This window comes from Fusarium vanettenii, assembly GCF_000151355.1.
Source record: "Fusarium vanettenii 77-13-4 chromosome 6 genomic scaffold NECHAsca_20_chr6_4_0, whole genome shotgun sequence".
In the NCBI taxonomy this organism is placed as follows: domain Eukaryota; kingdom Fungi; phylum Ascomycota; class Sordariomycetes; order Hypocreales; family Nectriaceae; genus Fusarium; species Fusarium vanettenii.
Window position 1 is genome coordinate 1 of NW_003315865.1, and position 25093 is coordinate 25093.

The 25093-nt window shown below is 48.9% G+C and overlaps 8 protein-coding genes across 8 annotated transcripts; 4 read left to right on the forward strand and 4 right to left on the reverse strand.

Moving 5' to 3' along the window:
* Positions 1–2920: 2920 nt before the first annotated feature.
* NECHADRAFT_43049 (uncharacterized protein) lies at positions 2921–8105 on the reverse strand (the record flags this gene model as incomplete). The annotated part of the gene is made up of 4 exons (XM_003044975.1): positions 2921–3758; positions 3894–6740; positions 6786–7085; positions 7138–8105. The coding sequence occupies 4 exons, from the start codon at positions 8103–8105 to the stop codon at positions 2921–2923; spliced, it is 4953 nt and encodes a 1650-aa protein (XP_003045021.1).
* A 1766-nt stretch (positions 8106–9871) lies between these two features.
* NECHADRAFT_100804 (uncharacterized protein) lies at positions 9872–10786 on the forward strand (the record flags this gene model as incomplete). Its single annotated transcript, XM_003044578.1, has 3 exons — positions 9872–9897; positions 9957–10270; positions 10328–10786. The coding sequence occupies 3 exons, from the start codon at positions 9872–9874 to the stop codon at positions 10717–10719; spliced, it is 732 nt and encodes a 243-aa protein (XP_003044624.1). The 3' UTR covers positions 10720–10786.
* A 117-nt stretch (positions 10787–10903) lies between these two features.
* Positions 10904–11974, reverse strand: NECHADRAFT_94214 (uncharacterized protein; the record flags this gene model as incomplete). Its single annotated transcript, XM_003044976.1, has 6 exons — positions 10904–11065; positions 11105–11223; positions 11276–11650; positions 11723–11733; positions 11792–11904; positions 11960–11974. The coding sequence occupies 6 exons, from the start codon at positions 11972–11974 to the stop codon at positions 10904–10906; spliced, it is 795 nt and encodes a 264-aa protein (XP_003045022.1).
* Positions 11975–12610: 636 nt separating this feature from the next.
* NECHADRAFT_43758 (uncharacterized protein) lies at positions 12611–15204 on the forward strand (the record flags this gene model as incomplete). Its single annotated transcript, XM_003044579.1, has 3 exons — positions 12611–12670; positions 12731–12901; positions 12967–15204. The coding sequence occupies 3 exons, from the start codon at positions 12611–12613 to the stop codon at positions 15202–15204; spliced, it is 2469 nt and encodes an 822-aa protein (XP_003044625.1).
* A 165-nt stretch (positions 15205–15369) lies between these two features.
* Positions 15370–15710, reverse strand: NECHADRAFT_43505 (uncharacterized protein; the record flags this gene model as incomplete). Its single annotated transcript, XM_003044977.1, has 2 exons — positions 15370–15515; positions 15581–15710. The coding sequence occupies 2 exons, from the start codon at positions 15708–15710 to the stop codon at positions 15370–15372; spliced, it is 276 nt and encodes a 91-aa protein (XP_003045023.1).
* A 1751-nt stretch (positions 15711–17461) lies between these two features.
* On the forward strand, positions 17462–19267 carry NECHADRAFT_94217 (uncharacterized protein; the record flags this gene model as incomplete). Its single annotated transcript, XM_003044580.1, has 3 exons — positions 17462–18335; positions 18396–18950; positions 18987–19267. 3 exons carry the CDS (start codon positions 17462–17464, stop codon positions 19265–19267), a joined length of 1710 nt encoding a protein of 569 aa, XP_003044626.1.
* A 753-nt stretch (positions 19268–20020) lies between these two features.
* NECHADRAFT_43650 (uncharacterized protein) lies at positions 20021–21303 on the forward strand (the record flags this gene model as incomplete). The annotated part of the gene is made up of 3 exons (XM_003044581.1): positions 20021–20153; positions 20215–20609; positions 20665–21303. Coding segments are annotated over 3 exons (1167 nt in total), but the record flags the coding sequence as incomplete, so codon positions are not given.
* A 264-nt stretch (positions 21304–21567) lies between these two features.
* On the reverse strand, positions 21568–24640 carry NECHADRAFT_42947 (uncharacterized protein; the record flags this gene model as incomplete). Its single annotated transcript, XM_003044978.1, has 3 exons — positions 21568–23451; positions 23523–23623; positions 23689–24640. The coding sequence occupies 3 exons, from the start codon at positions 24638–24640 to the stop codon at positions 21568–21570; spliced, it is 2937 nt and encodes a 978-aa protein (XP_003045024.1).
* Positions 24641–25093: the final 453 nt, after the last annotated feature.

Below are 25093 nucleotides of genomic sequence, written 5' to 3' on the forward strand. Positions count from 1 at the left end.
GCTTTTAATAATATAACGCTAAGCTAGCTATATAATAAATAGCTTATAATACTAATTCTCGCCTAAAATATTATTTATGCCTCGTAATATATATAATAGAGCGCATTAAGGAGATATTACCGTAGCTATAAACTAGCTATAGAGCTAAAAGAGAAATATTAGGTTATAGGGGTAATTAGTATTATAAACCTTAGAGATTAGCGTTAAAATTTAAACCTAAAAATTCGGCGCTAATTAGCGGCGCTAGACTTAGCGGTAAAGGAGAATATAGGTTTAATTTATTAAACCTATCTAATTAAATGCAAGATATATATATCTCGGCCTATATAAATAAGTAATAATAGTAATCTTAATAATAGTTTTAATAGTAATTAATTTAATTAAATTAAAATAAAGCTCTTTAAGCTAAAAAGCCTTTAATATAAGGTTAAATAAGGTAAGATATTTAATTAGCTTAAAGAGCTATTTTTTTTAGCTTTTAATAATATAGCGCTAGGCTAATTATATAATAAATAGCTTATAATATTAATTCTCGCCTAAAATATTATTTATGCCTTATTATATATATAATAAAGTATATTAAAGAGATATTATTATAGCTATAAATTAATTATAAAGCTAAAAGAGAAATATTAGGTTATAAAGGTAATTAGTATTATAGATCTTAGAGGTTAATATTAGAGTTTTATAAACTTAAAAATTTAGCGCTAATTAATAATATTAGATTTAATAGCAAAAAAGAGTATAGGTTTAATTTATTAAATTTATCTAATTAAATATAAGATATATATATCTTAGCCTATATAAATAAGTAATAATAGTAATCTTAATAATAGTTTTAATAGTAGAGTAGTTATTTATAAGAGTTACCTAAGTAGCTATTATATTTAATATTATTTAAGGTAATATAAGTAATTTATTAAATAATAGCTATTAATATATAATAATTATAGGATTCCTAAGGGATAAATTAATTATATTAGGTTTATATTAATAAAGGAGAATATTATATTATTTTAAATAAATATATAAATTATATTTAGTAATATACTTAAGGGTATTAAGTATAATTAAATTATATTAATAGCTAAGATAAATAATATATAAGAAAATATAAGTAAATATATTTATATATTAAGGTCTTTTAAATAAATTATAATAAATTATAAGCTATAGGTTATAATCTATTATAAGCCTTCCTTAGATTAGGGTTAAATTATAATATCTTAATATAATCTATTATAATCTTATAATAATTAATTAATATAATAAGTTAACCTTTTTATTATATAAGTGCGAGTTTATCTAGGCTATAATAAGTATAATATAAGGATTTATTAAGTAATAATTAAGATATTAAAGAAAAAATATAATAAATAGTTTTAATTAATTAAAGAATTAATAATATTTTTATTATAATTTCTATTTAAAAATATAAAAGAAAATAGCTTATTTATTTATTTAGCTTACTTACTTATTAAGTATATTATATTATTTTAATTTAATCTTAATAATTTTAACAATAAGAAATACTATTTTATATTAAGAAAAATTACTTATTTAAAAAAATAAAAAACCCTAGTTAAAATAAAATTACTTTTAAATTAGCTTAAAAACCCTTTATTAGCTAGGCTTAATTAAATAACTTAAATTATTAAGTTATTTATATATATTATAAGACTTATTATATAATTAATAATTATATAACTCTTTATATATTTTCCTTTGGTAATATATATACCTTACTAAGCCTTACCTTATAATATAAATTAATAATTATCTTAGTTAATAAGTTAGTTATATAATTAGTTATATAATCTAAGACTAGGTTATTATTATATATATCCTTATAATATATTTAAGTAATATATTAATTAAGTTAATAAACTTTTTTTATAAAAGATTAATTAATTATAATATAATATATTTAATTATATTATACCTTTATTTATAAGGCTTTTTAAGGCTTATATAACCTTATATATAACTTACCTTCTTATAATTCTCTTATAGGGTTATAGCTAGGTATTAAGTTTATTAGCTATAGGGTAAGTAATTAGCTAAGTAGCCTCTTATAATAATAGTTAAAATTTTAATAATAATTTTAATAGGGATATTAATAAATTAATAGCTAATAATATAGTAGCTAAAGGCCTTAGTTAATATATAAGTTATAAGTTTAATCCCTAGCTTATATAACTTTTTTTATTAAGGTTATATAAGGTAAGAAAAAGAATTCTCTAGCTAAGCTTAAACTAGTAGCCTCCTTTATAAGTAAAAATAATTATAACTAAGGTATAAGAACTATTATATTATCAAGGTATATATAATATTATAATTTTACCTTACTCTTATGCTTTAACTTAAGGCGCTAATAGCGATAGTAGATACTTTAAAGGTTATATCTATTATGCGTCGACAACTAGCCGCGACTAGGATTACAGCTGAGCATAAACCCGTCTTAGCTGGCGTTAAGAAATGTGCCGACTTCCTCCACGCGAGCAGGACTGCTACTGTCTACTGTAGGCTTTCTGTCGGTAGTACTTAGCATAGCTATTTGCGTCTCAGCGGCAAACTGACAAATTATCCTATACGCGAAGTGCCCTATAAAGGTGCTTGATCATAGTTGGGAGCTGATTTACAGGGCCATGTTGTCACACTGCCTTTGAGCTTTTCACGTCTTGCATATAGTGTCTTAAGAGTGGTTCGCTATGAAGAAGATAGAAATGGGGTTGTTCAATCCTCATTGCGAGTTGGCACACGTGGCAGTTTCCTTTCGTGTGGTTAGGTACACATAGCATGAGCTTAGTATACATGCAATTTCATGCCTGATAATTTCTTATTACTATCTAGATTGTCCCCCAAATCAAAAAGTGACCTACCTGCCTACCTACCTAACCAGTAACTTCCGTATCTCAAACTACTCCTTAACTCGTTCCTGCGTAAACCGCTCAGCGGGCCAACCCTGCATAGTCCACTTTGCTTCAACAACATCACCACCCATCACAAGTGTGTGCTCCAATAAGCAACTCTCCTTCTTCATCTGCGCGCCGCTCAGCAGCCTGCTACCTGTTCGCAGCACACATCCATCCCCAATCTCAAGCCTGTTCAAGTCGAATTTCCCACGCGTATTGATGTGCCCAACAACGCTCGCATCATCGACGGCAACCCTATTACCTAGGGTGATCAAGTCTGGCTCGGTAAACATCAGGCTAGGCGTTCCGTTTGCGAACAGGGCACAATCCTTTCCAATATCGGCACCCAGAGCTCTGAAGTAGAACACGATCCAGCTGGTTCCTGTGAGAAGGCCCAAGACACCGTTGCCCTGGTAGCATTGTCGCCGGATCCGCTCAATGCCCAGGAAGACTTGCCAACGCTGGCAGTATGAGGACTTATCCCAATCGTAATTTCCAGGCATGCGTCGGCCTAGCAAAGACCACTTGGAACAAATGACAATGGCGAGGGCGAAAACAGCTTGAAAAGTGGTCAAGATAGCAATCATGATCAAGGTCAGAATGAAGACCGCTGCCAGATCATACCACACACTCAAGCCTTCTCGAAGATACCGTTTGACGACCAGGTCCACAACCTGAACAGATGATATGCTGGGAATGTTCCAATAGAAAGCAGTGAAGACGGTGAGGAATGCCGAGTAACAGAAGATCGCAAAGGATCCAAGGACATGGTACGGAGCGAGACCGAGATAAAAGGCGCGCCCAAATGGCGATAGGTCCTGCTTGGGGGCGTCATCGTCGGAGCTATCGTCCGTCTCGCTCTCGGATGTCATGAAGGGGTCGGCCGAGACGTGATAGTTTGCCTTCTTCGGGCCCTTGCCCGACTCTGCCAGGGTATCGTCGCTGCTCATATGCGAGATATGGGTGCGTACGTTCGACTTCCCTGTCTGACGCCGAGGCCCGGTCAAAGTTTCGTCACTACTCATGTGCTGGATGCGGACTCGAGGGTTCCCCTTCTCCTTGACATCGCGACCTGTCGACAAGCAAACAGCGTCGCCTGCTTTGGAACCAACGTATGTCCCTCCTGGAGAATAACTCTTGCCTCGTTGTGTCAAGGCGCCAGATCCCATGGTCACTCGCTCCCCAACCTCAACGCCAGGCAAAAGACAAACCCGATCGGCAATCATGGCGCGGTCTTTGATCGCGATCTTCTCGGATCCGAGGCCGTCAGAAGTCACCAGGTGAGCTCGGGAGCCAAACACGACATCGTTTCCAACTTCCAACAGGTGGTAGTCACCGATGCTGGGGCCAGTTCCCGGCCAGTACACGCGCTCGCCGACCTTTGCCCCCAACATTCTCAAGGCCACGGATGTTGCCTCGTAATGTTGCCCGAACATAGAGGTTACATCGTGGAGTCGAGGAACAGGGCAAAGAGCTTTAGTGAGGTTCGCTCTCCAAGTAGTGACGGCGCCTTGGGGTTGGGCAGTATCTGAACCAATCTTGCCAAACACTGCGTCGAGAATTCCCTTCACAATGACTGTGAACCCAAAAAGGAAGAATGGTCCGAAAAGGGCTTTCAGGACAAGTGCAAGGTAGTGGTATCCTACTCGCTCCGGTTCGGCAAACCAGTCGATGATGCCTCGTAGTGGCGAATCACTCTCCGAAGGTTTTTGTATGACCATGCCAATCAGACCAGCGATCCAGGGAAGGAGAGTCAAGAACCATGCGACAAGCTTGAGAGGCATCGTGAAAAGGCATTGCAGTAGCCAGTGAGGTTTCCGGGCTTGGCCCGGCAACTGGTCGCGGTATGCTTCGTCCGCATCCTCCATCTCCCAGCTGGACGAGTTGAAGCCGAGACAAGTGTTGGGCGGCAACTCGGATCCTGGTGCTATGATTGAAGAAACACCGACCGAGCAGCCCGCTCCAATCTTGATACGGCCCAGGTACATGCTTGTGTTGCCTTCCGCTGCGAATGGGCGGCAGACACACCTCGAAAGGATAGTGTTGTCCCCGATATCGAGAAGATCCCATTCTCCAAGAGCGGCTCCAGTGAGCTTGGCATTCTTTCCAATCTTGGCTCCCATGAGTCGGTAGTACATACGCGCCGTGGTTTCAGTCGTACTAAAGATGCCTTTGCCGCAAATACTGGTGATCTTCTGAACCATCCACCACCTGGTATGATAGACTCCCCACATGGGATAGAGACCTTCCCGATAGCGACCGATGATGAGCCATTTCGCAGCTATACCGACGAAGGGCGCGACACAGCGAACAACAATTCGCGAGATGAAGATTGAGATAATCAAATTCAAGAGTCTTCCAGGGATCGAGTCGTTCGTAGGGAGCATCTGGCTGTATGCCAGAGCCACCATAAAGACAGTCCATTGGAAGGCTCGCCTCAGGGGGTAGATGACCATCAGAGGGATCAACTGCACAAACATCAGAAAAGGGTTGGTGGAGCTGCAGGTCTTGGTGCAGCCTGCCGTGTTATCCGCCTTTTCGTCATCGGATTCACTCGAGCTCGAAACTTTGTCGATGTGTGTCGCAATGGCCATAACAGTTCCCTCGTTGAATACGAGACTGATGGGCAGATGCACGTTGAACTGGGCACGTAGCGCCGACATGAGACGGCCAGCTCCCAAGGAATCTCCCCCGAGACTAAAGAAGTCAACATCGGGGGGTATGTCTCCTGAAGGAATCGACAATGTTTCTGCGAATGCTTTTGTGACCAGTCCCTCTGTGGTCGCGCTCAACTTCTTGAGGGAGTCGTTCAGGCACCGCTCTACCTCCTTGTGCAGCTCAGCGATATCAACAATGCCTGAGCCACTTCTTGGGAATGGCCTAGCCAATGTGTGTATTTGGTTGGGTATCATGTAGTTGTCGATCGCGGTGCTCAGACCTCGCCGAATGTCGTTGACCAGTTCGGCCCCGATCACGTCGATACCGGCTTGCCTTGGGGCTAAGACGGCCTCAGGTCCACCATCCTTCGGGTCCTGCCGACAGAAAATCTCTGTGTTTTGAGGAAGAAGACCCTGGATCTGCCTGGACAGATTGGCGTAATCGACTAAACAAGCAGAGCATTCGATTGAGACAGACAGAGCTGTGTCAGGGGGTGGGCATATCGCTTGCCAATGCCGTTCCAAGTATGGAGTGTCATCGCTCACATCAGGCAGCCCCAATCTCTGTCCAAGCTTGATTCGGAGGACCTTGTTGTTCTTCTTGGGAAGGTCATCCATGTAGGTGATCAAAACAGGCCATTTGGCTTGCTGGAGAGACGACTTCAAAGAGCCGTGTAGGGCCTTGAGATCAACCCGCGGGACATTAGGAGGCGTCACCAAGGCGACTGCAACAACCTCCTGGAGGACGTCGTGGCATGCCGAGAATGCCAAAGCCTGGCTGACCCTTCCACTGATCGGGGAGTCGCTGGACAGAGATGCCGACATGATGGCATTCTCAACCTCGAACGGGGAGATCAACTCTCCGCCGCGGTTGATGACCTCTTTACTCCGGCCCGTGATGTAAAGATAGCCATCATTGTCCATGTATCCAAGGTCACCCGTATCAAACCAGCCGTCCTTATTGAAGGGAGACTTATCGTACGTGCCGTCTGGCTTCAGGTAACCGGGGAAGACTGGCTCACCACGAACACAAATTCTTCCCACTGACCCATTAGAAACCACGACCTCTGACCAATCTAGAATCGCAAGGTCTGGACCAGTACTGATGCCAGATGTGCCCTCGCGATCCAGGCGATAGTCAAGAGGGGGTGTAGAGATGGGCATGCACCTGCATCCGTTAGTATTTGGCCACGTCTTCAGTCACAGTACTTACTCAGTCATTCCATAACTAGGAAGTACAACGCAGTTGAAGGTATCGCGCAGCTGACAGGCCAGAGACGGCAGGAGACCGCCCGCGGCATTGCAAGCCAGGCGAATGCGACTGTTCTCCAAGGCTTTGGTCCGGACCGTTGCCTCGGCCAGGATGACAGAGTGCATTGATGGTGACGCGTAGTACCAAGTGGGCTGAATATCCTCTGCGACATCCCAAAAGAGGTTGGGGTCAAACGCAGAGCAACAAACTGTCGAACCACCAGAGAAGATTGGCGCAAAGATGTTTCTTACCAGGCCACCACTATTTCATGTTAGCGGACCAGGCATTTTCATGGACATTGAGAGTTACTTACACATGGTATAGAGGCATCATGTTGAGGCAGATGTCCTGCGAAGTTAGGCCCCATGACTCCATCACGAAGACAATGCCAGCAATGATCGAATGTGTTGTCAGGGGCACAACTTTCTTGGTTCCCGATGTCCCACTTGTGAAGAGAATCAGGCCTATGTCGTCTGCTTTGTTGGGTTCAGGCGTGATGCCGTTTGTCGAGATACCTGCTCCACCCACTGTGGTCACACAGATGTCATCTCCCCGAGTCCAGTTCACGATGAAGATCTGAATGTTGTTCTCCGCAACCCACTGGGCGTCAAGGCAGAGCTTCTTGTAGTCATCGGTTGTGGTCAGGATACATTTCGCTCTGGATTGCAAAATGTCTGCTTGGAACTGCTCAGGGCCGGCTGCTGGGTTGATGGGCGCTGCAGTGTAGTAGGTGGTGACTGCAATACAAGTGGCTGCAAGGATTGGACCGTTGGGGAGCGCAATGGCGACAACGGGTTTTGTCTTAGACGGTTCAATCGGCAGATGAAAGTTGTTGACGAAATGGTTCAGGCCTCGATAAGTGATGTAGTTGTCGGCATTTGTAGCTCGCAGAGCAGGTTCGTTGCCAGATCCGATGAACTGGGAAAAGGAAGTGTACGACTTCTTCACAAGCTCTTTGGTGGCCTCCACTAGCCAAGCTGAGTCGCCATTATCGTTTGCCCTGACCTCCTCAGGGAGAAGTTTGTAGAGTCGCGTATGACACTTGATGAGATCAAACGTCGGCCACTCTCCAGGGATCTCGGTCAAGAAGAGGTAGAGAAGATGGAGGGGTCGGATAGACGGTTTGGGTGTACTAGGAATTGAGGCCAGGAGGCGGGCCTTGTCCAAGTCTGGCTTTTGTAGGGTCTGGAACTGCCGGCTTTGCTTGACTTCTGCTGGCGATAAGTCATATAACTCCATCAAGAGAGCCGAGATGCCCGGAGGGGGGTGTTGTTGAATCATGGTAGGCATTGACAGGTCGTTTCCAAGATCTCTAGGCAAGATGTGTCGAGACTTGTCATAAAACGGTATTGATAGGAGTATTTAACATTGAACAGTGGCCAGCATATGACATTTAAATACTCATCCAGGCTCGCCATGCAAAGGCATAGTTCTGTCGTGATTGAATCGTCGATTCGACGATCGAGATAACGCAACACATGCCAGTCCTTGACGGGAGACTTCACCTCCCTAGTCGTTCTATTTCTCTACTTTGCCATGGCCAAGAATGACATGTGGAAACCTTGCCAACATCAAGCAGAAAGCCGTTTCACTCGGGACGCTTGTCAAACGCCGATCCTGATGATCAGGATAATGTCTAGAAATGCCTTGAGCTTCAACGCGGCACTGAACACGCTGCAGTCTACACTGACGACGTGGCGTCAAAAACCTCGAGCACAACTAAGACATGTATTGGAACAAGCTCACAATTAACAACCCAGGTTCCGAAACCACTGGGTGGGAGAACTGAAGGGTTGGCCGAGAGGCTCAAAATGGGCCCTCGACCCACCTTGTATCTCGGGAAGATGTTGAGACAGGTTATCTTACCCTCAAAGGTGTGCCGTATACGCGAGCTTGGAAGGGGCATAGGAGACTAGAGTTCCCAACTACTGGTACCGAGGTGGAACACAGCAAGGAAGTCATATCGGAGAGATGACACTCGAGAACTGTCTGCCCAGCCCCACGCGAGGTCATCAACCGTACTGATTGAGAGTATCATAAGCCAAGCGCACAACTATCGAGTACATGTTAGCCACTCGCTCCGGAAAACCGGGTCTGTCGGTCGCCAGCACCGGGTTCCTGGACCCGTTCGGAGCCGGCGGCTGGACGGAATATAGTCCCACATTAACGGAAATCCCACCCCTGGACAACATTGGAATGGCAATTCACACATTATCACCAGAGAAGCACCGAATTGTCGCAGGACAGATATAGGACTATCGCAAGATAAACAGACCATCACCACGAGAGGGAGCTCACATGAAGATCCATGCCTACCATGACGACCTGTTCACATCGGCCCAGGCCAAGAGATCGAGCAAACCTGCGATCGACAGCTCGGATCTTGTACAGACCGAAACTCCAAGTGGGCAAATCGGCGCCTTGTCGGACAATAGAGCATTTCGGTCCTGGAAATGAGGCGAGAAAGGTTGGTGAGATGAAGGTGATCTCCAATGAAATGCTCAAGAAGCGAGAAAGATGACCTTTGAGCGCCAAACAGCGAGGTTGGAGGTTGGCTTGCTACCCTATTCGCAATGCGCTTGAGCCAGAAGTGGCAAGCCCAAGCCCTCAGAGGAGTGCTCCTTTCTCCAGTACCCGGGAGCATTGTTCGTCTGAAGGGTAGTACTGTTTTACAGTAGACGCGTTTCACAGTGGATGCGCCGAGGGACGGGAAGAGGATAAAGAGCCGCGTTCATGTTCATGAGACTCTGCATACCTATGACATCAACAGATCAAGGTCGAATGCCAACAGTGTTTCTCTGGGAGAAGGCCTCTACGAACTTTTGCCAAGTTTCACCAGGAGAGGATGAGGTTTAACAACGATGGCGTCCCAGAATGGCCGAACAAGGTCCATGGCCACCCGTTAAGAGCATACATAGCGCCTAAGTACATAAACGCGCTTTGCCTGCCTGGTCGCACAAAGTGGGCCTTGGTGGCTTTCACTTCACCTTCTGCTGCTCTTCACATCCAATGCGACAGCGCTCACTTGTTTCTACAGCGCATCCAAGATGACTTCAGAAACCTCCATCTCCACGTGCGTGTCATTGCACACCCGACACGCTACGTGAAGATCATTTGCTGACTGATCTATAGTGTCTACGTACAGAACCTGGAAGAGCGCGTCAAGCTCGAGAGTTTGACGGAAGCCTTGAGGACAGTATTCTCTGAGTTCGGCAACGTCGTCGATGTCGTGGCCAAGAAGAACCTGAAGGCCAAGGGTCAGGCTTTTGTCGTCTTCGACGATGCCGAAAGCGCACGAAGCGCTATCGAGGAAGTTGATGGGTTTGAGCTCTTCGGCAAGCCGATGAAGGTCGCATTGGCGCGCAGCAGAAGCGACAAGACTGTCGAGATGAACTGCAGCCAGGAAGAATTTGAATCTCACAAGAGACACAGACAGGCAGAAAAGGGTATGCGACATCAACTCATCGGCGTTTAATGGACCAGCTACTAACTTGCGACCCTAGACAAGCGCAAGGCCCTCGAGGCTGCGGAAGAGCAGAGGCAGCTCAACAAGCGAGGCCCGGGTGCAGCACCAGACAGCCGACCAGCAAAGACAGCCAGGCCATCAGGTCTCAAGTCAACAAGCGCTGCAGCAGCAGGCGGTGTCCTGGACGAGTTCCTCCCTCCCAACAAGATTCTGTTCGTTCAGAATCTTCCCGAGGACTACGACATCGAGGCTCTGACCGGCGTTTTCGGACGCTTCGAGGGTTTCCGCGAGGTCAGACTGGTGCCTGGTCGTCGGGGTATTGCTTTCGTCGAGTACGAGGCAGAGCAAGGTGCCATTACCGCAAAGGAGAACACCGCAGGCATGAGCCTTGGAGAAAAGCCTATCAAGGTCACATACCAGCGCCAGTGAGGTGGCTTGTAACAATAATAATATCCTATCGACTCCTAATGTCATAATTCACACGTCCTTCCTCCCTCATCGCGAGCCCCAATGAAGGTTCGCCGTTCGCTTATCTTCAGGTCACGTAGTTAATCCTGCCATCTGTTCCCCTATCGGCCCTGTGGTGATTGGTGACTGTCCTCTCACCGAATGCTTAGAAGATGACATCTTCGTCATCTTCAGCGCCAAGAATATCAGCTGGCGCTGATTCTTCCTTCTGAGGCTGCTCGCCGCCTTGCGCTGCGGCCTGCGCAGCACGCCTTGCCTTCAGCTCGGCATCGGCAGCGGCAGTGTCGCGTTGCTTCTTGTTCGCAACCTAGTACGAGTTTGGTTAGATACGTCTTCGCTGGCGAACAAGTAAACTTGCCTTCTTGAGTCTGTAGAACTCCTCACGATCCAGCTCATCCAGCTCGGAGTTGATATACTTGATCGTGTTCTCGGTTCGTGGGATAATGACGTGCTCAATAGCGTTCACTGGAGATCTCAGTCAGTACTAGGACAGGGGATGGGAGTCCAAGTGACTGACCACGTCGGTTGACGACCTTGATAACCTCGTCGAGGATGACGAAAGCCGTCTGCAAGCTAGCAAGTTCAACGAGAGCTTCCACGGCTCGCGCATAAGTCTCTCTGCATCGCTGAACTTGTTGTCCTCCCTTGCCCAGACCCGTCAGGCCAAAATCGTTATTGCCTTCGGTTTGATAGCTCTCAAAAGCTGGCAGCAAGACACCGGAAACATTGTCTTGCTTGGTGCGGACGCGGAATCGAGCCGACTTGGCGGATTCTTGCACTTGGTATCCAATGTCGCCGCCTACAGCGTAGGTCACCTCCGCCAAGGAGAAGGCCGCAATTTGCATCACTCGACCCATCTTCCGCTTGGCCTCATCGATTCGTCTCGTGATCTCTGTAGTACTATGGTATCAGCATGCGATGATGGTTTCGAACGGCGGACAGGGCGCGGAATGGGATAACGGACCTCGGAATCGCCTAGATAGAAGTACTCGGTCAGCTATTGAAATCGCATAGTCTTTGGGACAATTCATACTTGGTAAGAGCTTCACTCTTCCTCTTCAACAAACTGTGCCCGGTCTCCGCCCCCTTGAGCTTCGCCTTCATGATACCCAGCGACTGCCGGGTTGGGAAGACGGCCTCGCGATCCTAAGGTCATCAGTATTTCCATCTCCATGGTAACAACCCAATTTTGATGACTCACTGCAGCTCCCGACATCTTGAACAACGATTATAGGTGTGTTCGGAGCAGATTCTGTCCAGAATGTTAAATTGGTTGAGGTTGGCGGAGCTTCAAGTTGTATCGAGGTCCCTTCGTCACACGTGCACTAACGTCAACTGGTAAGCCGGTAGGTAGCTTACCTTACCTGCCACCCTGCCAAGGTGCGGTCGGGCGCAGTTGCTGGGCAGCTGGTACCAGCACACAAACAGCCAACACATATCGCTGTAAGCGGGCAACCTCCACTCTGCAGCACCCTTGGTGGAGCTCTGTCAGAGGCCGCTGGACCCGCCCGTTTTGTCCGCCGCTGACCAGCGCGAGCCCAAAGGAAAAATACAACAAAAGTTACGCGACCAAGCCTCACGAGCGTCTGTCGACATCATTCGCCTCCGCTCCGTTGGATCGCGCTGCATTCGAAGCGTCGACGACGACCGGGACGGTCACGATACCGATCACTCGGTCACGGATCGGCTTTTGAGGAGCGTAAAAGTTGCTGCGTTGCTGCGTTCAGGCAGACCCTCTTTCACCTTCTCGACTGGCCTCGACGATGTACGGCTCACATTGATATCTCCCGCCCGCTCTCTTCGCGAAATCCTGTCCGTCACCTTTCTTGCTTAAACGGCCATTTCGACCATCATGGCCCCTATTGTCGCAACCCCGATTGGGGCGCGCAGGCAGCCGCAACTGCACCTTGTGGTACGCCCGTCCCCAACGCGTGTCCTCAATCAAGCCGAAACTAACGCTTTCTGCAATCAGTCCAACGAAGATTCCGTCTACGAGCAAGATATCCTTCGTAACCCCGCTAGTGTTAAGCCTTGGCTAGCATACATTGAATTCAAGGCCCGCCATGGCACTGTGGTTGAGCAAGCATACGTGATGGAGCGGGCATGCGCCCAGCTGCCTCGATCTTACAAGCTCTGGAAGCTAGTATGTCTTCACCCCAGTATTCTTGCCTGGTCTTTGCGGTTCATGGCTCAGCTAACATGAATTAGTATCTTGTATTCCGAGTAAAGCATGTGGCCAAACTAAACCCAGCGATCTTCGCCGCCGAGTACCGCAAGGTCAACGCCCTCTTCGAAAGAGCTCTGATCCTACTCAACAAGATGCCGAGGATATGGGAAATGTATCTGAGGTTCCTGACCAAGCAGCCGCTCGTGACCTTGACCCGACGAACCTTCGATCGCGCCCTAAGAGCCCTTCCGATCACTCAACATAACCGCATCTGGGCTGTCTATCGGCCTTTCGCCAACTCCGCCGCGGGAACAACGGCCGTAAAGATCTGGCGACGGTATATGCAAGTTCATCCCGAGGATGCCGAGGACTTCATCGAGCTTCTTGTGCAGACAGGCCTTTATACTGAGGCTGCCCTGAAATTCATCGACATTCTCAACAACACTCGTTTCAACAGCAAACATGGGAAGGGCCATTACGAACTCTGGAGCGAGATGGTTGACCTACTCGTCGAACACGCAGCTGAAATCGAGACTGGGTACGAGACGGGGATCGACGCCGAACGCATCATTAGAAGTGGCATCACTCGATTTGCCGACCAAAGAGGAAAGCTCTGGTCAGGGTTAGCAACCTACTGGATCCGACGAGGAAGCTTTGAGCGAGCCCGCGATGTGTTCGAAGAGGGCATTACCACCGTCATGACCGTCCGAGATTTCACCCTCATCTTCGAGGCCTATACCGAGTTCGAAGAGTCCATCATCGGCGCTCTCATGGAAGTGGCATCTTCACGGGCTGAACAAGGTATCGAGGACGAGAATGCGGATTTCGAGTTGGATATCAGAATGATGCGTTTTGAACAACTCATGGATCGCCGACCTTTTCTTCTCAACGATGTCCTTTTGAGACAAAACCCTAACAGTGTACCCGAATGGGAGAAGAGGGTGGCTCTTTGGGGTGACAACAAGAAAGAAGTTGCGCAGACTTATACCGATGCGATTGCGGCCATTCAGCCAAAACGGGCTGTTGGTGCCTTTCATCAACTCTGGGCCAACTACGCCAAGTTTTACGAGCGTGGTGGTGATTTGCGAAATGCTCGCATCATCATGGAGAAGGCTGTCAAGGTCCCCTTCAAGTCCGTGGCTGAGCTCGCTGACATGTGGATTGAGTGGGCAGAGATGGAGTTGCGGAACGAAAACTTTGATGATGCCGTCCGAATCATGGCCAAGGCCGTACAGGCGCCCAAACGATCTACCGTCGACTACTTCGATGAAACCCTATCGCCACAGCAAAGAGTTCACAAGAGCTGGAAGCTCTGGAGCTTCTATGTCGATCTCGTGGAGAGCGTCTCGACCCTGGAGGAGACCAAGAAGGTGTACGAACGAATATTCGAGCTTCGCATTGCAACCCCTCAGACCGTGGTCAACTACGCCAACCTGCTGGAAGAACACAAGTATTATGAGGAGTCGTTCAAGATCTACGAACGAGGCCTGGATCTCTTCAGCTATCCCGTTGCCTTTGAGCTCTGGAACTTATATCTAACCAAGGCTGTTGACCGGAAGATTGGGATCGAACGACTGCGCGATCTCTTTGAGCAGGCTGTCGAAGACTGCCCTCCCAAGTTCGCGAAAACCATTTATCTGATGTATGGTAATCTCGAAGAGGAACGTGGACTAGCTCGACACGCCATGCGCATTTACGAGCGAGCCACCCGAGCGGTTGCAGACGAGGACCGTGCCGACATGTTCAACTTTTACATCACGAAATCCGCATCCAACTTTGGCCTTACATCGACCAGGCCAATTTATGAGAGGGCCATTGCAGCTCTTCCTGATGTCGAAGCCAAGGACATGTGCCTCAAGTTTGCAGACATGGAGAAGAGGCTGGGTGAAATCGACCGAGCCCGCGCAATCTACGGACATGCTTCCCAGTTCTGCGACCCCCGAACCAACCCCGACTTCTGGACGAAATGGGAGCAATTCGAAGTCCAGCACGGCAACGAGGACACTTTCAAAGAGATGTTGCGGATCAAGCGAAGTGTGCAGGCCCAGTACAACACGGATGTCAATTTCATCGCATCACAAGCATTGGCACGTAGCCAACGCCGGCCCGGTGCTGCAGAAGATGCTGAAGTTGTGGACGCAATGGCAGCACTGGAGAGACAGTCAAGGGCACCACAAGGATTCGTGGCAGCAAGCACGGGCCCAACAGGGGGTAAACCGGTGCCGGCAGCCGTTACCTCGAACCCTGACGCGATCGAGATTGACGGTCTTGATGATTGATACGGCGATTTCGGAAGGTTTTCTGGTTTGGGTAGGTCGCAATAGGTTTAATGTACAGATGGTTTCTCAACGACTTGTTCCTTTCACTTCTTCATCCCAACATTTCTTTGTTATACATCCAATATATATCGCCCAAAGGCGCAGTTCCTTCTCAAAAGATTATGCTCATTTACCAACCCAGTTCTTTTCGGTCATCTTGGACCAGTACTTGTCGGCGTAGTTCCTGTCGACGTGGCCATCGCGGGATCCCGGCGTGGCATAGATGGAGCCCTTTCGTTTTTGGAAGCGGCTAGGGGGGACCTTTGAAGCGTCTGTATTCGATATCAGCATTGGAGGACAATTGGTGCCTCAAGGCAGTGTGACAAGTGATTCTGACCCCATTCGTCACTCATCCGGCGGTCTTGTGCATCGCTCGCCCGGCGATCCTGTGGGGAGGAACCAACGACGGGGGACTGGTCTACGACAGGCTGTTCAGTGCCCTGCGGGTTGTTGATGGGTTGCTCCATGATTCAACTGGTTGGAGTTCGATCAATGACGTGTAGGTTGTGTGATTTCAGAATTGATATTAGGAGTGGTTTGTGTTCTGTTGTAGGCTCTCTTAGCTGACCAGAGTAATACAGTCAGAAAGGAGGTCTGGGGTGTTCGATGTCCGGGTGTTTATATGCTTCACGGGGAGGGAAAGACGGAGGGTTTACCCCGCAAAGCCTGTACGTCTACCATGTCCTCGCTTCATCAAAGATTAACCAGATTGTGACTTGCAATGGAATTGGATCGGTCCTTGGTTCGTCGAGATACGGAAACAGCCAACCGAACGCAAGGGGGCAGGCGGGCGTGGCGCAGAGTCCGGATCACCGTGGCCATTGACGTCACGGTGATGGTCACGATACAGAGAAGACTTGTGGTGAATGGACAAGCATCAAGGTGAAGAGGTTGCCGCTATCTAATCTCCTGTACACCTACAGGTACGAATTGGTGAAAGATCAGCAACCTCCAACTACGAGGGAGCTCAGCGATTGGGTGAGGGGCCCTTGATGATGGCGAGGCAGCAAGATGGTGGTGGCCGTGTAACGCTACAAGGACAAAGGGGCAAGCTAAACAGAGGTACCGTGACCATATCTCGCTTGCTCCTCAAACGGCCATTTGACGGGGCAGCCGGGCAGCAGAACTGTCAGACAAGTTGCCCACGAGCTCAAGTAACGGATGGCTGCGGAATGGGACGTTCTCGTAGGAAGTGGTGACCCTCTTCAGACGGCGATTGGACAGCTGCCTTGGTAGGAGACACCACTAGCAACTCAGCTCTCTACCAGCTTATTGACAATCACAACAGCAGCCCGTTGAGAATTGGGCAATCAAGCTTCGCATATTCGTCTGAGCGTGCGGCAATGGCTACAAAGTTGTGATGGCAGTAAGTGTTGCAGATACCGGAAGGCATAACGGGAAGAGGGGCTTAGGGGAACAAGGTGAGGTCATCAACAATCGACGTAAGATGTGGCTGAGTGATGGCGTACATCTCCCGGCGTCTCTTCAGAAGGTCAAGCTTCCCGTTTAAGCTTTCCTTGGCAGATCTAGGAAACTGCCGGGGCATCGTACTCAGCCCGGTCGAGATCATTTACTCACTCGATTCTTGCTCTCGCCCTAGTGTCGTTCCCCTAGTCCACGGTCCAAGGTCCGGCACATCCAGACCGAGTATCCCATGGCTTATTGGTCAAAGCTGTCTAACGAAGGGCTGGTTAAGCACCGAAAGAGTAATGGGTTGAAGGACTCGCATTCTTGAAGCGAGTCGTGATTCGCTGCCGTTGGCAAGTACCTTAGCTCAAACCTTCCGTGGAGCACACAACACCTTGACCCTTGACGGGAACTTAGTCATCCGGTGAATCTGACTCACACTGTGTGGGTAAAGCTCTCTTGGCCAATCAGCACCAAGGCAACCTGGCCTGCTTTGCCTGAGCACATTGGACGCTTGTTTGAGAAACACCAAAAGATCGCTGTTCGGCATCGCCATTCTTTCAAGAGGATAGAGGCATATGCTAATCATAGGCCACTCCTCAAATATTTCCTGTGCATTTTCCATTGCGCGTCTTACTGAGCAGGGTAGAGGGGTAAGTCCTACTCCGAACAAGTTGTCAAGATCCTTCATCTCAACGGCATAGACAAGTTATCCACAAGAGAATTACTCAGGCTGCCGCATGTGTGGCTGAGAATCCTGCTGATTTGACCCTGTTCTATGCTCAGGCGCCTGGCTGTTCCGGGTTCTGCCATGAAGAGGAAGCTTGACTCATTCCTCAAGGACAAGCATTCACCCTCGAGCTATAAAATAGCAGCACTCTCAACCGCTTCGTCCTCATCTCCAACTCGGCCATCCATCCGAGCCTCAAGCCCCGCCATGGCTACAACTACAATTCAGCTTACTCCTCGGGAACAGCAACTCCGTCGCCTTCTTCTCGATGTCGCCAAGTCAATAGACGAGGCCGGCACCGCGCCTGAGCCTATTGTCCTTCGGTGGGCTGGTGGTTGGGTCCGCGACAAGCTCCTCAACATCCAGAGTCACGATATTGATGTTGCTATCAATGCCATGACAGGTGTTCCGTTTGCTCAGCATATGTGCGACTACTGCGAACAGCCAGACGCCATCGCCAAGCACGGTATTGGTCCCGACGACATTGGCAGCTTGCACAACGTTGCTCGCAACCCTGAGAAGTCCAAGCACTTGGAGACAGCAATGGTCAAGATTTTTGGTCTTGATCTCGACTTTGTCAACCTTCGCAAGGAGACGTACACCGAGGACAGCCGCAATCCCCAGATGGAGTTTGGTACTGCTGAAGAGGATGCTCGCCGCCGCGATGCCACGGTGAACGCTCTATTCTACAACCTACATGACGATCGCATTGAGGATTTCACGGGTGGACTATCAGATATGGATTCCAAGATCATAAAGACTCCCCTCGAACCTTTCCAAACCTTCATGGATGATCCTCTACGGGTCCTACGTCTTGTCCGTTTCGCCAGCCGACTTCAGTTCACAATTGACCCCGACACAAGAAAGTTCATGGCGAATCCCAAGGTTCTTGAAGCACTACGCCTCAAGATCAGCCGAGAACGAGTTGGCGTGGAGCTGGAAAAGATGTTGAAAGGTTCGACAACACTCAAGCCCTGATTGGGTCGGTCTGTGACTCCAACTGACACATTAATAGGCGCCCATCCTTATCAAAGCCTCGAGTTCATTGATGAGCTGCAGCTCTTCCCTGCCATCTTCACAGACCCCACCCGAGAGGATCTTCCTGTACCGGATGACTCCCGGTGGAGAGTTGCCTACAGCTGCCTTCAAGACTTGCTGCAAGACCAAAGTCCATCCTCCATTGCTAGTCAACTGGTCCAAACCGACGACGCTACCTATACTGCCTGGAATCTCGCTGCTATCTGCCCCTGGATGACGGTCGAAGAGCCCCCGAATTTCCGAAAGAAAGCAAATTCCCTCCCACTTGTAGCAGTGGTCGCCCGTGAAGGCTTCAAAGCCCCAAATAAGTTGTCAGACATCATTGCAGCCTCACATCGACACCGCGAGGAGATCATGAAATTGAAGAGAGGTGTTTACGATGGAGAGTCGTTCATCCAAGAGCGCGATCGATTTGGCATGGCTATTCGAAAATGGGATACTCCAGCAGGCTCGTGGAGGCTACAGGTGTTGAATGCCCTGCTGGTCGAGGCCTTAGAAACTCTTCCAGAATGGAGCCAAGAGAAGTCTCAGAGTAAGTCACAAGCAAGGTGTTGAATAACCTGCTCAGTACGACAGGTGCTAACGTGGTTAGAACAAGAAGAGCTCGTCGCGGGCTGGGTAGCCTTCCTCGACCATCTAGCCAAGCTGGATGTCTGCGATGCTCCATCGCTAAAGCGTCTCCTAGACGGGCGCCAGCTGGCTAAAGCTCTAGGGACCAAGCCAGGGAAATGGACTGGGCAAGCCCTTGACATTTGCGTCGCATGGCAGCTCCGTCATCCCGGCGAGACTGACCCAGCTGGTGCTATTGAAGAAGTGCGGAAGAGGCGCGAGGAGTTGGGGATACGGTAGAAATAGTAGCATAACTCTTATCCAAAATGCTACAAATACCTCTTCTCTCAATGTTAGAGACGGATCCACCGATACATATTCCATATTGAGGGTGCATAGCGTTGTGTAGAATCCGATTGCTTGTTCACGGTGCAGAACCGATCGTCGTCCGTCTCTACATTTTAAGCCGAGGACTGGAGTGGTGACACAATTATCCTATGGTTTCATGAGTCGAAACGCAAGTCAAGTATGCGAAGCCGTATTTAGGAATGTTCTGTTTCGAACGTGGTTGTGTGAATCACATACTGTTTCTGGGACTCGGACTTTACACTGTGCTTCCATCTCCAGAAATATCGATGGAATTCACGACCAAGCTTCTAACTTGGACCTTTGGGCAATTATTATACCACCAACAAAACCTCCACGCCATTCCCCTAATCTTAATTCTTCCAAGCTTTTGAAAATGTCTGACCCTCCCCTCGATCTCGCCTTCAGCGTTCTGGATGGCCTAATAGGCCCTGCAAACATTGAACGTCTCAATGCACTCTCGGGTAAGCCTCTCTAGGCTCCGAGTGGAAACCTGAGGAGCACAGTAGAGCTAATCATTCGCTGCACCTCGCTCAGGTGTTTTAGATAATGGGACTTTGGAAGACTCTATTGACCGATTAAATGCTTGCGAGGACGCATCGGTGCGTATACCTTTGTTTGATACTCTCTACAAGCGCCAGGCTCAGCTTTTGAGGATGCTCCATTGCTAATACGATGGCGATATAGGATCTTCACGGAGCAATCCTACGTGCGGCTGGCCATCTATCAGCGAAGGAAACTTGTGATCTGCAAGATGGACAAATCGAGAGGCTTGTCGAAGCTATCAACAGCAAGGTGCTATCAGCGAAGAACGGCACAGGTATGTCCATCGGCCCGAGTGTTCACACCTCATTTTGTTGGTCGCTAATCCCACATCGAAGACTCTGCCCTTCTTATGGAAGCAAGTTTAGCTTGCTTGAGTGTTCTCTCATCAAAATGCTCTTTTGTTTTGGACCAAGATACTCGCCTCAAACTCATCCGCGTCACAGATGCCCGAGATTCTTGGACTACATTGATCTCTGCAACTACTGCGACAGAACTTCTTGCCCGACAACTGACGGAGGAGGAATTGTCGGATTTCATCGTCGGGCCAGTCCTTCAGAAGACCTTGAGGCCTCTATTTTCGAGACACTCTTCCAGGATCACGGCTTCAGGGCGGCCGTCCCAGTACTCCACAGCCGGAGATCGATCTCGAATGTTTGAAGAAGTCCCAACATGGAAAGACGAGGCACCGTGGGCCGAGACTGCGATACAATGGGCTGTGAATATGTCTACGGTTAGTCTGTTTCTACATCTCTTAGTTGGCTCTTACTGATACTTGGGGTTGTCAGCCTGCTCTCATTCAACAACACTGGCCATTGTTCACACCCGTCCTTCTAGCCCTCGTAGAGAACGAGTCGATAGATGTCAAGTCAAGAGGGCTAGAGATTCTGGCTTCTTTCGTGGCCAAATGCCCAGGCCAAGTGCTTCAGAATACAGGAATCGGCCGAGTTTTTGAGGATGCCACATTCCCGATGCTTCTTTACCTCCCTAGTGTCACACCCGAAGAGCAGTCCACAGCAGTCCTCAGCCCGGCCTACGATGTACTCACCACACTGGCCAAGTCTTCAGAGGGGTTTGAAAACCCTGAACGTCGTCGACTACTCGACAAAGCCCTCAGAAATGGCATCTTCGCCGGACACTTCCATGCCTCTCAATACTCACGGATTGTTCAAGTTCTGATGCAGAAAACAGCGTCTGTAGTCAATTGCTTGGGTATCTATTCAATCAAACACCTAAAGGTAAGGCGCCTGTACAAGATCAAGAAAACGCCACCGGATCGCACTAACTTAAACAAAGCACCTCCTTTCAATGATCTCGTCGATCATGACAGATCCTTTCGCGACCGCGCATCCTCCCACTGTTGTCGCTGCGATACAAGCATTAAACGCCATTATTGCCAATTGCTGGCCTCGAATTCAACAAACTGAGCACGCTGAGCAGATTATCCAAATCCTTTCCTTGTGCTGGCTGAACGTCACTGAGGAGAGCGAGAGTAGCTCAACACAAGTCTCTGAAGCCGATGCTGAAGTCCTGTCTCAAGAGTTGATACACACCTCCAAGATCCTACAAACTCTCTGGGCTGAGGACAATTCCAAGTGTCCTGCCCGGCTCGGTGAAGTGTTGGAAAAGGAGCCTCGGCTGGCAGGATTGTTTACCCCGGCCTTGGCTTAGCGACTGAGGTGTTTGTACGTCTAGTCCAGGGGTTGCTGCTTGAAGAAGGATTTCCCACGCAGCCATTTCCTATAAGCCTTGTATCTCTTCTTTGGGCCATCTTCTTCAGTCACCGTGAGTGGGTTCTCACCCACCTTGAGCAACTCAGCATAGACATCAATTTCTTCCTCAGTCCCTTTGACCATGAGACCCTCATCTTGCCAGCCCCCACTGACATATTCTTGATACTCGGATGAATCAACATCGACGGGAGTGTCGCTGGAGACAACAAGAGGAAGATTTTGTGGGTGCTTGATGTACCTCTCGTAGTCCTCATATTCTTGTTCCGCCACGGATGGATTCAGAGAGTCGTGCACAGCCTTGGTGAAAGTCCACTGTGCAGCCTTGGACTTCTCCAAAGCTGTTTGCTTCGTCTTTGTAGGCGAATCAGGTCTTTGCAAGGGTTGTGTCGTATCCAGTCGTATGCCATTCTGGTAAGCAGTCTTGTCCTGAGCTGGCCCCAACCAACGTTGGAGGGAGATGACCTTTGCTGGCGACTGGCCTGGAGCTGGTTCAGGGGCACCGTTCTTAACTGCCCCCCTAGTGTCTCCTGGAATCTGAGCTGGCACGCTGCCTTTGCTCGCCTCCTTCTTGTGTTTCTTCTTGTCGGCGTGGTCAACATCACCCTCTGTGCGGACTCGGAAGGGACTGAGATCGTATCGGCCATCCTGCGTCGACTTGAGGGGAATATACTTGATGGTCGAATTCATCTTGTAGGCAAACATCTTGGGGAAGGATGAGAGGGTTGAGGGTCTATAGTACTCGAGCCAATAATCATCAAAGAATTCGACGGGATGAGTGCGAGCAATGTCCCGCTTGCGCACATATGGCGGGACCTTCCTCTCTTCAAGGTGTGCTGGGGTGAACCAGTTGATGTAGTCATGCCTCATCCTAAGAGACCAGTCTCTCGGATCGGCATGGTGGAGGTAATAATCGGTGGCCAAGTCCCATAGCATCGGTTGACCCTGGGTGAAGATGTAGTTACCGAGGAACAGATTATAAGCCTCTTGGCGCTGACTATCAAGGAAAGAATTGTTGTAATAGCGCTTGAAGCTCTCAATCATGTCTCGTGAGTGACTCGTCCACTGGTTGATCTTGCGATATGTCTCCATGGTGTTGACAAGTTGCGAACCACCGTACTGAACGGCGATGGTGTCACCATGGTCATGCCACATGTGTGTGAAAAGATTCACCGCATCTGTGTCGTATTCGACCGCAGTATTTTCCAGGATGCCCAATGCATGTAGCTGATGGCCTAACGCCCGCTTGCCGATGACGAATTGTGCTGCGTTTGTACGATCCAAGCAGTCAATGCAATTGGTCCTGGCAACACCGTTCTGTGCCGTCATAGGGCTCGTGATGCCGTCACCGTTTTGGAAAAAGCCCGTCGTAGTGACCACCGACTCGGCGATGAGTTCGAGATTACCGATCACATCACCGCCACGCACTTTTGAAGCCCGGCTCATGTCCCACGCCTTGTGAATGATTTTCTTCCCCTCGGGTAGGAACTGGTTCAGATAGTCGATGGCGTGCGTGTACTCTTCCAGTAGTTTGGACTCACGGGGCTGACGTTCCTTGGCCTTGATCAGGTTCACAACATAGATTGGTGCGCCATAACGCTCGAAGAGGTTATCAAAATGCAGGGCAGCCGCTCCGTAGAAAGGGTCAACTAAGTTGAGCTCGATCGGGGGTTTGGGTGTGACGCCAGTATTATCTTGGGTCCAGTAGAGTGGAATGCTTCCTCTATGCTGGACATAGGAGGTATACTGTGGGCTGCAGTATAGCTGGGGACCAGGTGCGTGAAAGGACGTCGTCAGTGACTCAGCAACAATTTGCTCCGTCTCAACGTCGTTGGCGACGTATCCCTAGATAATGTGGTGAGCATATCGTCGACCGATTGCCTCAGGCTTGATGCTATAGGGAAGGGGTCACATACAAGATCATTAGCTCCTCGTTTTAGGAATCTAGCACCGGCAAAGTATCGTGACCGTCTTGCTATGACTGTGATGTGAGCAGTACGTCCATATATGGACAAAGCTATCGCCAACTATCAGTAAGCCCTTCTTTTACAATGACCATCTTGCACTCCATGGCACACTCACCAGCCTGGTCGATATATCCGTGGATAATCGGCCGACACCAGTCATAAGGATCCCGTAGAGCCTTGACAGCTGGTTGCAATAGGTAGTCATTCCACACAAACATCGAGTTGAAATCCTCATCCGATGGCGGTAAGATGCCCTGAGCCAGGGCTTCGCGCTCCCGAATGACATTGTGCTGTAGAGTGCGCGTGACATCGTAGGAGTAACTGTAGTAGAAGGATCTGGTCAAATCGAGATTGTTTAGAATGCCGAGAAATCGCTGCTCCTCAGTGTTGCGCGTGTCTGGCTTGAACTTGGCTGGCGTTAGGGGAACTAGTTCTGTGCCCTCGATCTGGTATATGTAGTGTCCTCCCACCATGGCGACGGTGCTCTTCTTGGTGATGAGGAGCATGTAATATGGCCCGGTGAATTTTATGAAGCCCAGTAGCCCCCATGTAGTGCAGCGTAGCTTGATTCCACCTGTCCCTCGGTTTCCGTCGTCGATGGTGTCCAACAGTTGATTCATCTCCTTGAGACTGTATACAATCTTGTCGTCCGTCATGTTCAGCTCCGCACCCTCGGTCGTTCGGTCGATCTTAAGAATCCTGTACCGCTTCTCGCTGACATCGACCCCAACGATATAATACCGACTCGCCGTCTCGTACAGACTAAACTTGTGCATCTTGTATATCAGTCGGTCGGGCACTCGGTCGTCAAAGGTATCAGGAACTGCTCGTGCAGAAGGGTCGGGGCTCGTCGTCCGCATGAAGGGCTTCGCTACCGCAGGTTCGTCATCGTTGTCGTCTTCCCCGACCTGGTTTGGGCCGCCGGGTGCCTCCGAGGATAAAGGGCTTCCGGCGCCATTGTTCTGGAGCAAAGGGAAAACGGGCGCGTCACCGCTCGCGTCGCTGACGGCCGGCAGAGCATCTGAGGGCCCTGAGCTGAGCGAGTCCGGGACACCATACTCAGACATCCTGACAGGCGTGTGGCATGTCCCACAGCCAAAGCCGGACTGTTATAGCCAAAGTATCCGAGTTCGTTGCATGCAATGTCAGGAAATGGGAGCTCGAGTGGAAATGTCCAAGGAGGGAGGGAGGGTTGGGCTTTTCGAGGCTGAGCGTGGCACGGTTGGTTCCAAGAGATGTCGTAAACTGTACAAGAAACTGATATCTTCCAAGCAAGCAAGCAAATTCTCACGTCAAGGTACCCGATGGTTGGTCGTTACCTTTAACTTCCTTATCGCGAGCTTCTGTGCAATGTTGCAAGAACCCCACAGTTCAGATGACGTCGTTGCGTAGCGAGCTCAGGGACCAGCCACTCGTCTTGGCAAGAGCCGCGTCACATGAACGCCCATCCGTTCTCGATGCCTATTGAACGCCTCCACGAGTTCAGTTCACAAGGGGCTAGGTCACCCGATTATATCAAT